Source organism: Bombina bombina, chromosome 2, assembly GCF_027579735.1.
Source record: "Bombina bombina isolate aBomBom1 chromosome 2, aBomBom1.pri, whole genome shotgun sequence".
Classification (NCBI taxonomy): Eukaryota; Metazoa; Chordata; class Amphibia; order Anura; family Bombinatoridae; genus Bombina; species Bombina bombina.
The window spans coordinates 922,548,648-922,563,980 of NC_069500.1; the positions used below are offsets into that span (position 1 = coordinate 922,548,648).

The following is a 15,333-nucleotide window of genomic DNA, read 5'->3' on the forward strand; positions in this document are numbered from 1 at the left end:
TAAAGTAACACAACAGAAATGTCATGCAAATTACAAGGTGATTACTGTCCCTTTAAAGTTAAGAACAATCTCATTTACAAGTAACCCTAATTGGCCAAAATTAATGGCCAAGATTTCAAGTGTTTTATTTTATTTTTCTCAAATCCTACACACCAGTTATAGTTGGAAATGATTCTAGAAATTGTATTTTGTATGTAGGTATTAAGACAATAACCGTAGGCAATAAACAACACAAACATAAGCAAATGCATAAAGTTACTTTATTTCCAATATACATTTAATTTTGAAAAATATAAATGCTAAAATATCTTCGTTCTGTTGATTCCATAAAAGTCACAATAGAAAGCTTCATAAAAATTGTAAAATACTATATAGTAATAATAATTAATGCTCATTGTTATTGGGAGAAAAAAAATCAATACAGTCTATCGGTTTTCTGCGACTTTCTTCTTTTTTTGCTCCATGTTTGATCGTTTCTCAGTTTTAAAAGAAAACAAACATTGTTGTACTCTGTCTTGACCGATATAAATGATACAAGAAAAGTTTGAAAGTGCAATTCAAACCCCCTCCCAAAATAATACAATTACTAAATACATTAGCCACATTAATGGCTATAAATTATATAACAGGTGTGTTAACACTTCAGCATTACAGGTTAGGGACAAAGTTATCCACAGAGCGAAAGGGCTTTTCGAGCCTTAAGAAGACATTTTATAAGGACAGTCAGTGGTATCACAGAAGAGAGCATACTACTGTACAGTAAGCACAGAGTTGTTAATGTGACACGCCCACAAGGTACTCTGGATATTAAGTTTCCACCAAAAAATAAAAATTAAAACAGGCACCTCAGAAAATTTTCCTTACTACTATTTCCCTCTTGTTGTTCACAGTCACTTGCTATGTGTTAATGCTGATTTTAAAATAATAATAGATTAGAATAGTAACCAAATGCTACTTTTAACGGGCCATAATAGTAGAAAAATAGTAAAAAATGTCAGACCTCTAATTCACTGTGTGGCTAACCCTACAAAGGGGTTAGCGGCGGTTTTCACTTGGGACCAGCAGGGCTCCGGTATTTTATCGTCACTGTCGGTATTTTTAAGGATCAGGTCAAAGTTGAAAATAAAGAATAAATATAGAAATAAAGATGCTATAATGGTCAAACTTCTTCTAAATGTGTTAGAATCTTATAATAAATCAATGGTCATTTAAATTTAACGTATGCTGTACAATTATTTATGCAAATGTATGCTAATGAGCATTGCCTGTATTTGTTCACAGAAAAAACTGGCAACCCTAGTCCCACGCAGTACTTATACTGTATGCTTGCTCTCTGGGTCATTGAAGGTGTAAAATATTCTCACATATTTAGTGTCTTCCTTATTGAAGCTCCGAGCATTAAAAATGGCAGCATTACCATAAAAAAAACAAAAAAACGAATTTAGTGTTTTATGAAATAAATAAAATCTTTTTTGAGCAGGCCTATTTAGGTCAATGTAGAGGAGATACAGCAAAAGAGAGAGCGATATACAGCAAAACAGAGAGAACGAGAGACAGAAAGAAAAAGAACGAGAGACAGAAGAAAAAGAGAAAGAAAGAAAGAAAGAAAGAAAGAAAGAAAGAAAGAAAGAAAGAAAGAAAGAAAAAAAGAAAGAAAGAAAGAAATGGAAAACTTTGTCCCACCTGTAAAAATGTTAACATCAACCCTGCAACTCACATTACCTATCAGTTTATAACAAAATATTATTCCATACAAATCAGCAGTTTAATACATTTCAAGTACAAGAAACATGGTATTACATTGGAAGACCTTGTTATGAAATTAGTGAACAAGGGTAGGGGCATACACTACCTTTGTACATGCATATAGGATGTGTGGGATATAGATATAAGAACACTGGTTTTAATAAAAAAGATATGCAAACGATAAGGAAGAGAGAGACACAATACTGCCATGTTCTGTTTTAGTTGCAATTCCACATCAATGTTCACCATTTTGTAGTACCTGGTAATTATTTTGAACAACTAAGTGAGAACTCTTTTCTTTTTCTCATATCAAGCAATGCCTTAGAGAAAAAAGGGTTGAGATTGTGATAGAAACACCATGCAATTATGCACTATGAAGAATTTAGAGCAACTGGTTTGGGTGGCACACTCTCCAAATACCGTTCTGATGAATACAGAAATGGCAGTATCACTGAATACTCAAGTACTTTGTTGTAGTTACGATCAGCAATCATTTCAAAGCCTAAGTTGTTCTATGAATAACTCACGCAGGGCAGTTTAGATTTTGTAATGAGATAAAGTGACACTCTTTAGTAACTAAATAGATGTGCCCGGCTGTGTTTGTGTCAGGAAGGGCAAGCCCTGAAAATTTCCTAGGGCAGGACAGATTTCAAGCATAATAAATACCTGTATTTAGGGTCTATGCCAAAATTCACAGTACCATTCAAAGAAGTCTTGTTTTTAACGACATGGTAATGTGACTTTGCAGCTTATATATTGTGTGTGTTAAATCAATCAACAATTGTCTGGCTAAATGAAACCAAATAACATTTGTGCACAAAACTTCCCTACAATTAGATACAACTTTTGTATGCTAACTAATCAGGTCTGCTTTTGTAGCATGAAGGGAGTCTCTGTTACTGGGCAAACTGCATTGATTTCACTTTTAAAGGAACATTCTATCGTAATAATCAAAAGCTGTGATCATTATTTTATACCTTTAGACAAAAGCTTTTTTTGGAACAGCGGGACACAGTCAATGACAAATATCTACACACCTATTGCACTCCTGATTGGCTCCTGGGCCATGCCCATCTCATAAGAAGCACTGCTCTGCAACTCCTGAGTGTGAATTTCACACCTTTGCACGGGTTATAAAAAGAGTTAGCAAAAATGACTGATTTAATGAAGCTGATCATTTTTATTACAGTTGACTGTTTTTCTACTCTCTTCATATCTTTGTATTAACATTTATATCCCCAGTCATTTCTCTTTTCTATTTGACACACATGTACAGTATGAATACGTATCTATCAAAACACGAAACGCGTGTTAGTGAAGTCGCTTCAATACTTTAAATAAAATTATCGTTTTAAAATAAAAACAAAATAAATCATTATCTATTGATGTTTACTGATCCCTGAAACCAGTCAATACCATCAATTATTGCCTATGTACTTATAAAATACTTTCACTCAGCATAAAATAGCAGATCATAAGTTAGTTCCACCTCTCTCCCAACATGATTAAAAAATGTAGTTTTAATATTGTGAAATCAATGATTGATTAGTTAAATATGCATACAAAACTATTGCAAATTTATCTGTGCCCTAAATAGGGACACTTAATTTACATCATAGTAATTAAATTGTCTATAACACATCCATACAGAAAAAAAAACTCAGCTTCTACAAAGAAGAGGTAGAACTACTTAAAAACGATACGTTTCCTGCTGCAGGAAAAAAAATTAATTTTTTTTACAGTCATTAAAAAAGTTTTTTTTTAAAAAATTATATATAATATAGTAGAAGATTAGGCCCCATAATTTAAAGACTAAATCTACAAGATATAAAACGCTCTTCATTGACAATAGATAACTTTAAAGAGTATCGATGCATAGCAAAAGGAAAGTTTAAAGAGAAGAGACATGAAACACCCATTGTAAAAATGTAGCTTGTGCCACACTCCCTAGAGAGACTAAAAAAACTTTACCTTGGTTTTCTTTAAAATGCTGCAAATTACCCAAACCAGCTAATGATTTGCAGCATTTTGTATAAAGTGAATTTGCTTTTTGGCCTCTAGGGAGTGTTGAATAAGTTTAATTTTTACGCAAATGCAAAACGTGTTTAGTGTCCCCTTAATTTATGGCAATAGGTTCTCTGTGGGCGAGCCAAGTGTCTGTATATCACTGTTGTTTCAAATTACAGATTGTGAATTAGAACTATATATATAAGCAGATATATATAAGCAGCACTGTGATATGGAGTGTTTGATTTTTGTGCGTTAAGCTGCATAGGTTACTTAATTTATTAGGAAGTGCTGCATAATAGTCAATTGTATTGTGCAGAAAAGATCCACACGGAAAAAAACTACATGAAACATCCTTTGTGCTTTTTTCTATTAGGATATAACAAGGCAATAAAAAGTGCTTATCGGATAAAAAAAAAAAAAAACAATTTAGCAGGATTAATGTTCTGTAGATATATATCACAGAAGAAATGTCTTAGAAGATACAAATCTTTTGCCGTGTTGCTGCATTTTGCAATGATGTTTATAAAAAGAGCAATATAAGATGTAATATTTGGCTAGAGACCGAAAAAAAAAAGGACGCATTGCAGTAAGCGGTTCACAGTTTTACAAAGTTGTTTCTGTTCCTCGGCTCCTCCAGAAAAAAATATCATCGTCTGGCTCAAGTTCTATCCTAATCTGAGGCACAAGTCGTTTTGGAGTACTTGGTGGGCTGGAAAATAGAAATAAAACTACTGTTAAAATGGATTTGCAATCAGATACTAGTATTTTACAAGAACATTAACCTTAAAGGGACAGTGTACTATAAAATTGCTTTCCCCTTAATGTGTTTCCAATACCAACTTGGTATATCAGCTGCAAAGTATAAAATATACTGAAAATCGGCCCTTTAACAGTTTCTGCTCTTATAAACAACAACCCATTAAAATGGGCTGAGATTGCACAGAGAGACTTTCTTAGCTTATAACTATCTATACACAAATGCTGCCATATCTTATATTTCTCTCTCTCTTATATATACTCTCTCTATATATATATATATATATATATATATATATATACACACGCACAATATATACTATATATATATATATATATATATATGTACTGTATATTTACATACATACACACACAAGTACAAAGATAAGAGAAAACAATTGTAAATTAACATTTTAGTATTACTACTGCTTCTAGGAGTGTAATTAATTCTAGCTCTTGTTTACCTAGCTTTGCAGTACCCTTATTTAAAGGGACATAATACCCATATACTAAATAACTTGAAAGGGATGCAGCACTGTAAACAGCTGACAGAAAAATATCACCTGAACATCTATATGTAAATAAGGAAGATATTTTACCTTAAAATTTCTTCAGCTTACAAGAGCAAGTGCTCTGGTAACAGTTATACTTCATCTACTGTGCTGCTGTCCAGCTTCAAGGTGAAAAAAAAAAAGCCAATCAGCATCAGTGGTGCTGAGGTCATGTATTGCTTTGCTGTGATCTCATGACAATGAATAGGGAAATAGCATGACTGTGTCTGGATATTCCAGATTCACTATCCCTTGCAAATCCTGGGACTAGTATCCTGATTGGCTGCTTAAAGTCCCTTTACAATGGGGTGTGAATACTTTTACATTTAGAGGTAAAATATCTTTCTTTTGTACATAGAGATGTTCAGGTGATATTTTCTAGTCAGCTTTTTACTGCTATGCTACATCACTTTCAAGTGCTTCAACCTTTGAGTATCATGTCTCTTTAAGTAATTACTTTTTCAGTATAGATGATGGTTTTAACAGGCAATCCCAGCTATTTCAAATCACAAAGTGAAGGTAAAGGATTTTTTTGCAAACCATTTAAGACACTTCAGCAGGTAAAGGGATCATTGAGAACACATTAAAGAGGAGAATATTTGACAGTACATTGTTAATTTAATTGTACATTGAAGTCAATATTTAACTTATGTTATTCAAATACAGTGTACAATGTAACAAAACATGTACCTCTTTCTCTGGGTATCCTTTATTGAAACTCAGGATCTAGCACATATCTTAATCAGCTGTTTGCAACAACTTTTATAACAACGTTATACATGTAATACTAAAGACACATGCGTGTCCCTGCTCTCATACAAAGGAGCTGTGTGTTCAACAAAAAAGCCCAAGAGAAAGAGGTAACATGGATTTTTTTAAATTGTTTCCCCTATCTAAACCACACAACCATGTCCATATCCTTTTAATGCAATCAACTTACTGTCTCTATCAGACTGCATTACAGGTAAGAATTTGAAATAGTTTCTTTCATGCATAGTTTATATTAAGAACCATAATAGTAAATAAAATGACATGCTCTAACATATTAGTAAAATTAGTGACCCTACACCTCTAAGTGTTTAAACCAGAAAAAAATTAAACACATAGTAGAGGTACTGCTTGGGACCCACAGAGCTCTGCTACTCCAGAAAAGAAACTGCTGCTGCGCCAATCTGCAGCGCTAGTTACACAGCTGGGTCATGTGACAAGTGCTGCAGATTGGATTAGCAGCAGTTTCCACTCGGAAAACCCAGAAACCCCTTTGCGGCATTAAACACATAGAATTACAGGGTCAGTAGTCTTAAAATCACATACTTTAATGAATTAGAGCATTAACTTCAATTTGTTGTCCGCACTTGTATCATGTGACAACAATTAGCCAATCACAAACTTATACACTGTGAACGTTTGCACATACTCAGTAGTAGCTGGTGCATATAAAGACTGTGCACAATTCAATAAGGCAAGTAAATTGGAAAGTCTCTTAAAACTATCTGTCTGTCTGAATCATGAAAGTTTATTTTTGACTTTAGTGTCTCTTTAAACTCTGCAGTATGCTGCCATGCATTTCAGATCAAATCAGCACAGCTGATGGCAGATTTTGATTGCTTAGCTGTAATGCAGACCTATTAGGAGAGTGAAGTAATGCACTTAAGGGACATTAAACCTATTTTTTTTTTTCATGACAGAGATAGGGTGTACGATTAAAAAAAAAAATCTTTCTAGCTTACTTCATTTATAAAATTGACATTGTTCTTTAGACATTCTTTGTTGAAAGCAGGAAGGAAGGCTCAGGAGCATGCATGTGTCTGAAGCACTAAATGGCAGCAGTTGTTATACACTTTTGAGGGCTAGATGGCAGTAGTGTTTGCTCAATGTATAATATTTAAAGAACTGGTGCAAACTGCTGCCACATAGTTCCCTAGATTTGCACACTCCTGAGTCTACCTTCAACCAAGAACGCAAAATAAACAAGGTAAAACTATTTACACAAAACTAGAAATGAATGCAAGGTAAACTATGTTGAGAATAGCATAATTTAATATTTTTAAATAAACAAATGATGTTATCAGGTGACAGGTGTTACCAGTGACATTTGACCTCCCCTGCGAGACCTTAATTTTTTCAATGGAAGGGAGCTTGTCACTCGCTGGGACTGCCAATTCAGCCCCATTTTTTGGACAATGGAGTGAGAGCTACCAATGTAAGAGAGGGATGATATTTCACTCCATTCTGGCAAATTTTAGATGATTAGGCCCATAATGTTAGTTCTGTTGCAAATTAGTCAAACTCATCATGTAAATTGATTTTGTGTAATGAAATAACAAGCTACATCGTTTTCTGATATCATTAACTGTAAGTAAAACTAAGCTAATAAATTGCATATTGCACTATTTACCTTGGCATATGTGACTGAAGAAAAGGTATTGTTTCAGCATGACGTGTGTCGTTCAAGGAATGTAAGGGCCTTTTCTCCTGGAAAAAAAGGAAAAGAAATTGAGATGCATAGTTTAGTGTAGGACAAATTGAGGAACTGTAGAAGATAAGGGAACAGCATCTCCTAGAGGAATTTGGTAAAAAGTAACCCATACTCTACTAAAATCAACTGAAATGCCTTTCTAGATTTAAAAAAAAAAAAAAAAGTGTCGTCAGGGTTTAGGAGCTACATAATAAATGGATAGCTCCTTTATTTTGGAGTGGCTCATAAAAGGAAAATGATATATTAAAGGAATTATATTTTATGCTAATATAACTATACCATGTTTTTTTTTTTTTTTTTAAACAGAGGTATATAAATGGCAAGGCCATATCAATGATTTGTATTTTCCTTTTTTATATAAAACAGAGAAATGATAGATTTAGCCCAACTGCATTATATTAACAGTCAGTGCATCTTGTCGAAATTTTACTATCAAGCTACTGTATTATAAAAAATATTGTTTAATGGAAAACTCGCACATCCTGTGACATATTAAACTATACTCTTTCTGAACGCTAGTGGCTTTTTAATATCTGATCAGACACGTGCTGCAAAATACACCATGGAAATTCTCAGAAAATGTTATACATAAGGATTATTTAAATTCGGATAGCAATTATTGGGAGAATGGATTTGCATTACACGTACATTTTCTATAGAAAACTGCATCACTAACACTTCATATACTCTATGATCATCAGATTGTAAATAAAATAAGTCTATTATTTGTTACATAGTGTGAAATCCTTAATGTATATAATCTCATTGAACAAGTAATATTTGAAATCCATTAAGGCTTTTTTTTTTTTTTCAAGAAATCAAAATAAATTCCATGTGACACAGCAGGAAACCACTAACGTCCAACATTACGCTGAGCTACCCAACACCGTTATGTCCTTGCAACATGCAATAAATGAGAAAAATAACAAATAGGAAGCAATTTTATGTATGAACATGATTGGTGAGAGAAACACGTATTGAACTATAAATGGTGTGACAACACATGCATAAAACAGAAAATCAGTGAGGGGCTCAGACGCTGATGATCACAAGGGTCTCGTGAATGATTAACATGTACAGATTGGCTGGTAGTGACAAATGATTTAATGAGATCAGGATTTTGTATGCCGTGTTTTTATATTTATTGATTTGTTAGGAACCAAAGGAATCCAAACATTAGTAGACAGCAGTGATGCTTTAAAAGTTTCTTAGGTCGTAATTATTAGAGAAAAAAGATAGCGAAAGAGAAGTATCCCATAACAAAGTTTAGTAGTGATATGAAAAAGTAATATGGCATATTAATATTTGTTACAGAGGTGGAGTTGACCCTGTAAATAACACTAAAGTCAAAATTAAACTTTCATGATTCAGAACACAATTTTAAACAACTTTCCAAATAACTTCCATTATCTAAATGTGCACAATTTTTTCATTTGTACACTTTCTGAGGCACCATCTCATACTAAGCTTGTGCAAGAATTCACACACTATACATATATACATTATGTGATTGGCAGATGGCTGTCACATGATGCAGTGGGAAGGGAAATAGAATTAGCTTTAAAATTTACCAGAAAGAAATCTACTACTCAATTTATATTAAGTGTTTTTGCATTGTCTTTTTATTATGCATTTACTGATTATGCTACTGTGCTTGGGGGTCCTTTAAGACTAGCTAATACACTAGATAACACTTGAGCTATACATCTTTGCTTCTTGGTTTTATGTTTCTAACAATTGTTATGTGATTAGATCCAAGGCTAAACAAAAATGGTCTCTTAAGGTTTACTGTGAATAGGACCCCTGCCTTACATTACTCAAGCACGCTGTTATGTCTAGACAAAACTATGTATATTTCAAAATATAGGGAGGTTCTGTAGAATACTGTGAACCCATATTCATTACTGTAGCTCAAAAGTTCCAGATGTGCTGCATTTGCACAGTAGTTTCTTTTAGTCTAGTCTCCTGTTATCCTTTGTTGAAAATCATACCTTTGTAGACTTAGCAGTAGAAATGCACTACTGGGAGCTAGCTGCTAATTGGTAGCTGCGCATATACGGCTCTTGTTATTGGCTGATCTGATGTGTTCAGCTATCAGTATCACCGTCAGCAAAGGATACCAAGAGATTTAAGCAAATTTGCTAACAGAAGTAAACTGTAAAGTTGTTTTAAAATGTATGTATGTGCTATCTGAATCATGAAATAAAATGTTGGGTTTCATGCCCCTTTAATGCAAAGCTAAGATTATTTTTTCTGTAGTAGAAAGGTCTGCTTGTAATATATAAATAAATGAGGAATTGCATGCAATAATTTATTAGTAAATTAAAATCACCTTCATCACTGAGATTTATCATTTTGAAGGAATTTAAACTGCATTAATAACTCAAACAAAATATTTTACATATTGATTTTATAATTTATTGTTTTGCTGTCCATGCTCAAGGGTGAAGGGTATTGCAAATAAAACCTGTTATAAAAGTAATTTAGTGAAAATCAGAAGGGCACGGCAATGATTATGATAGACAAGGATAATGGAGCAATGTTTGGTGATTGCTGTTTTTTTATCCCTTTATTAGGGCCATGCAAGAGGTTAGCTCTACTCACTGTCACCAGGTTTGCTATCACTTAGGAATGGTTCCTGTTCCATGATGTCCATTGGAATTTTAATATTGGGGACTTTTTCTGAGTAGGGGGTGTCAGACTGTGAAAGAAATGTACAAAAGTACTTAGATAATATATTAGGATTTTGCCGACAACGTAGACGTCCTTCTTCTCCCAGATGTAGTTCAAAGTTGCGTGTAATCACGTGAACAAAAAAAAGTTGCAGAAAACACATTTTCATGTGGAATTTTACGCAGCATCACATCTTCAAGCAATAAAAAAAACTGTAGGGATCATTCGTTTCATTAAATAAGATTAATGTACCAAGAAAACCTGTAGTCTGCAGAAATATTGGGTAAATAACATTTTATCTTACAGAAACAGAAACTACAGACATTTTCTTGATTAAAGCAGATGTGCTTTACATGCAAATGTAATACGTGAAACAGCTCCCTCTAGTGGGGTACAGCTGTATAGATTATATTCTGCATTTGCTGTATCCCTTGAAACATAAACATATTGCTTATTATATGCTGCTATGAAAAGCAAATGTTATACTGAATCAAACTTGGCATTGATGGATTAATACTGTAGAACTTGTAGAACCATCAACCTACTTTGTTAGAAATTGTAGCTTTTTTCTCAACCTTTAAACACATTTAAAATCTATAGATTACTGTAGCTAGCATTTATACAGCTGTTAATTCACTCATTGGCCTATCCAGATGTGCCTAGTTTTAGTGCATGGATGAACCAATGCTGGCATTTATTTCATGGCTGTAGGCTGATTATCAATTCTCCTTTATATAGATCAATACACAGAACATGCTTTTTACTACCTTAAACAGCCCAGTTCATTGATTTTGAAAAAAATGCAAAATAATCAATATATTACTGCACATACAAAAGGTCACTATGGTCAGGATCACTTCATTAGACATTGAAGCTACAAAGTGCAACTTGTAAAATTCAAAACTCAAATTTGTTTTCTGAAATGTATTTGTTTTCGTTGTCTTTAATCAAAACATATACAAAAAACAAGGTAGCAGACTAATATTAAATGTGTGTTTAACATGGGTAAAAACCAGCATTTATTTCTATCATGCCTGGGAATTTATTGACAAATAAATTAGCTTTTGCGACTACAAGGAACTTGGTGTGCAATAATCAATAATGATTTATCTCCTCTGACTGCCAAAACAAACTGTAACACATTGTTGCACAATACAGCGCACTCTTGCAGCCAATTGTAGTGTAAAATACTATACTTTACTTACTATAAGAGCATTTTTTGTTCATAGAAATTCAGTTGTTTTTCTATGTGTTTAAATAAAAAAGTTAACACTGTACTCCTATATGACTCTAGATGAGGGTGTAGCTGGCGAGCGAATTAAATACAGGCATACATGTGTATGGTCCAATCAGCTGGCCGCGTCCTTATCTTAGCTGCTCCAAAAGTGCAACTTTAAACAAAATAAAGAATTGTTTCATTACAAAGTCCCTTTAGGCAAACATTAAAAGGCACAGTAAACTTAAAAGTATACAGTAAACTCAATTCAAGCTATATATTTATTATTTATTTTGGTAGTTTTTCGTGTTATTTACCGCTTCTTTTTCCACTTTTTAACCAGGCAAGACTGTATTATGCATACTTAAAGGGATATTAAACCTCAAAGTTTTCTTTCATGATTCAGATAGACGTCATTTTAAACAGCTTTCCAATTTACTTCTATTATCTAATTTGCTTCCTTCTCTTGGTATCTTTTGTTGAAAAGCATACCTAGGTAGGTTCAGGAGCAGCAACGCACTACTTGGAGTTAGCTGCTAACTGGTGGCTGCACATATATATCTCTTCTAATTGCCTCGGCCAATGCGTTCAGCTAGCTCATAAAAAAAACATTGCTGGTCTTTCAAAAAGGATACAAAGAGAATTAAGCAAATTAGCTCAAATAAGTAAATTGGAAAGTTGCTTAAAATAGTATGCTCTGTCTGAATCATGAAAGAAAAAAATTGGTGTTCATGTCCATTTAAAGGGACAATCTACAATCTTGGTCATCTTAAAGCAGGAACAGTAAAAATGTTATTTTAAAATAAATAATAGCTCTGGCCACTTTGAAATGGCTGCTAATCTCAACCCATCAATGACATCACAATCTGGGCTGCACATGGCGTCCAATCACAAAAGGCTCACTAGTTGGATTCAACAGACTGTCAGTGTTATTTTGCAGAGTGCCTAGATGCAGCCCAGATTGTGATGTCATCAGTGGGCGGAGCTTGGCAGCCTTTTAAAAGTGGCAAGAAACAATATTCATTCTACAATAACCTTTTTACCGTTCCTACTGCATTATATAGAAAGAGGTGCAGGAGGCTATTTGAAGCTTAATCAAAGGTAAGACTTTAAGATGACTAAGGTGTAGACTGTCCCTTTAAGTATTATGCGGTTTACCTGACCCAGCTAGATGCTACACTTTGACTACTTAGATCTGTGCAGGAAATGAAATATATCTGGCCTTCTATTGGTCCCATCAAAAAAAGACACTGTAGCCCTGTTTTGTCTTGTGATTTTCTACAGATAAAAGTATATATCCCTACCAAATAAAACATTTAATACCACATATACAAAGATTAAGCTATAAGGCTGCTTATGAGTCCCTTTTAGTAAAAAATTAAAAGCTTTCTAGTTCATAGCATCATATTCTAGCAGTGATCTTTGATGTATTGCTGAGTGTTTCGAATTAAACTGTATTTAAATGGCTTCATGTACTTATTTGCATGGCAATGTGAGTAAATCAGCAGTCATAGTAAAATGATTAAGCATAATATTGCAAAGCTATGCAGTAATCTGAAAAAAGAAATCTATGCCACTTCCATTAGATTATCCTATTTAATACTTTCATTAGCAAGCTAGAGTTCATAACTTAAACGTAAACACTAAGATTACTTTTCATGTCCAGCTATATCTAGAGAGACATATATAGGCTTAAATATTAAGCCGGGATTATTAAAAAAGGCATCAGAATGTCAAAATGCCATTTAAAATCACTTCATCATATAAAGACTTTACTTTGATCTTTTTTTGTGTAAATGTGCACTCCAAAAGAAATGCAGGCGCACACAAAATCACTTAAATATTAGATCAAAAAGACAGGAGTTAAACATTCTGAAAAAAATCATAGAATTTAGCTGTGTATTTCTACTGAGCTCAGTGATAAATAAACTACCATTGTTGTAGACATTTATAGTGATGCTAGAATTAGTTTTTTATATAATCTACCACCATAATGTTATATTTTCTATTAATTCTACAATATATTTTGTATTAAACTACAATCATATTGGTTTATTTTAGATATTGTTTTTAATGTGTTGCAACTCAGCCATTTAATGCAAATACTCCTGTGTTGAAGCCACTTTCAGTCTTTTGCAGTCATAGCATTTGAACATCATTTTTTGTGAGATATCCACACAAATGATATGTTGTTTTTCAGTACTATTAGAAGGTAACTTTTTTTGCAAAAATACTTTCATATTGTTTTATATGTTGTAAATTATACACAAACTAGGATTTCCCCAGTTACTTAGGCATGTGACTGCCATTTTTATGGCACTCACCCGATTGACAAATATGAGACCCCTTACTGCAAAGAGCGAGCTGTCCTATTTCCAAAATGATATATTTTTGCCCCTCTGTGTTATATGGGGGGATAGGGGGACAAAAAGGTCTCTTTATAAAAAAAACTCCCTTAAGTCTAGTTGGCCACTACTGTGGGTGCCACTTACAAACTAGAAGGCAGATGAAATCCGCTTCTTTCAAATAAGGGATCCCATGCCCTCTAAGTAAATCAGAGTGGAGGGATGTGGGCGCTGTAATAGTTTCTCTCTCCCCATTTAAAATCTCCAAGGCGTCTAGTGGCGTATGTGATCCCCATATCTCATGGTTACCACCTGAGTCCTCAGGGGACAACTGACACCCTATTTGAAAGAGGGAGGTGAGAACTACGATGGGGATACCTCACTCTGCTACTAGAGAAAGAAAAAGAATTCTGTGCATAAGAGGACAACACAGTGCGGTTCTATAGATTCAGAAGAAAAAGTTACAATGTAATACTAATAATTCTATGTGTTTTGTTTTTAATGGATGTTCATGCTCCGAATAAAACTATGTTTGTGTTTTCAAGCTTTTGAAAGGTTTTAGGAGCTTTCTTAGCAGTCAACAATGTTTTCTAAGAATGAGTTGTGCACAAACATGCATTTCCTGTAAATATATATAAAAAAATCATTGAAAATACTGTAACCGTATGCATATACATAATAAATGCTTACGTCTTCATTGTCGCTATCCAGGCTGCCCTTCTTCTTTTTCTTTTTTTCATCTTCCTTTTTCTTCTTATCTTTCTCAGGGATGACGTCGTCGAGAAAGCTGAGGTCATGTTGAGAGTAGAGGTAGTCCATAGCTTTCCTTACTGCCACAAGTGCAAGGATCTGTACACAGGAAGGTGTAATTACCTTATATATCTTCAGGCATGTCTTTAACAACAAGCAGGCCTACACAAATACCTACACACTATGATTTGTTTAATGCTATCATGACTGACTTAGTAGTAGTTTCACTTTGCAAAGTGTCAATCTATAATTGACGGAACAGAGACCTTGAAACAGCTGATGATTGGATGATTTAAAAAAAAAATCAAGGTGGCTGTCATGTGACATACAGGCAAAGTTGACAGTGAAAATATACACAGTCAAAAGACCCTACAATTCAAGGTGGCATTCTGATGCACAAATTACCTGCTCTACTCCTTCAGAGAATCTAATTTTTTGCATTACTCCAGTGTTCCCTCTAAGGCCAGTTTTGTGAGCGGACCAGCGATGAAACAGTTAATTAGAGCAACTACACAATGCAGACTGTAAGGTGTGCTTCCCTTATTAAAGGGACACTGAACCCAAATTTTTTCTTTCATGATTCAGATAGAGCATGAAATTTTAAGCAACTTTCTAATTTACTCCTATTATCAAATTTTCTTCATTCTCTTGGTATCTTTATTTGAAATGCAAGAATGAAAGTTTAGATGCCGGCCCATTTTTGGTGAACAACCTGGGTTGTCCTTGCTGATCGGTGGATAAATTCATCCACAAATAAAAAGGTGCTGTCCAGAGTTCTGAATAAAAAATAACAGCTTAGATGCCTTT

At 33.9% G+C, this 15,333-nt stretch overlaps 1 protein-coding gene across 4 annotated transcripts in view; it reads right to left on the reverse strand.

Annotated features, from left to right (window-relative positions):
- Positions 1–238: 238 nt before the first annotated feature.
- Positions 239–15,333, reverse strand: part of SLC4A4 (solute carrier family 4 member 4) — a 522,314-nt gene continuing 507,219 nt past the window's right edge. For 2 of the 4 annotated variants that reach the window (XM_053703336.1, XM_053703334.1), the window contains 4 exons: positions 14,467–14,625; positions 10,147–10,243; positions 7,462–7,538; positions 4,331–4,465 (listed from right to left, as the gene is read on the reverse strand). In XM_053703336.1, the coding sequence (XP_053559311.1) occupies positions 7,495–7,538; positions 10,147–10,243; positions 14,467–14,625 (300 nt within the window). In that variant the 3' untranslated portion in view covers positions 4,331–4,465; positions 7,462–7,494. Of the gene's footprint in view, positions 4,466–7,461; positions 7,539–10,146; positions 10,244–14,466; positions 14,626–15,333 lie in introns of all 4 variants that reach the window. The other 2 variants (XM_053703335.1, XM_053703333.1) reach the window with 1 other exon arrangement.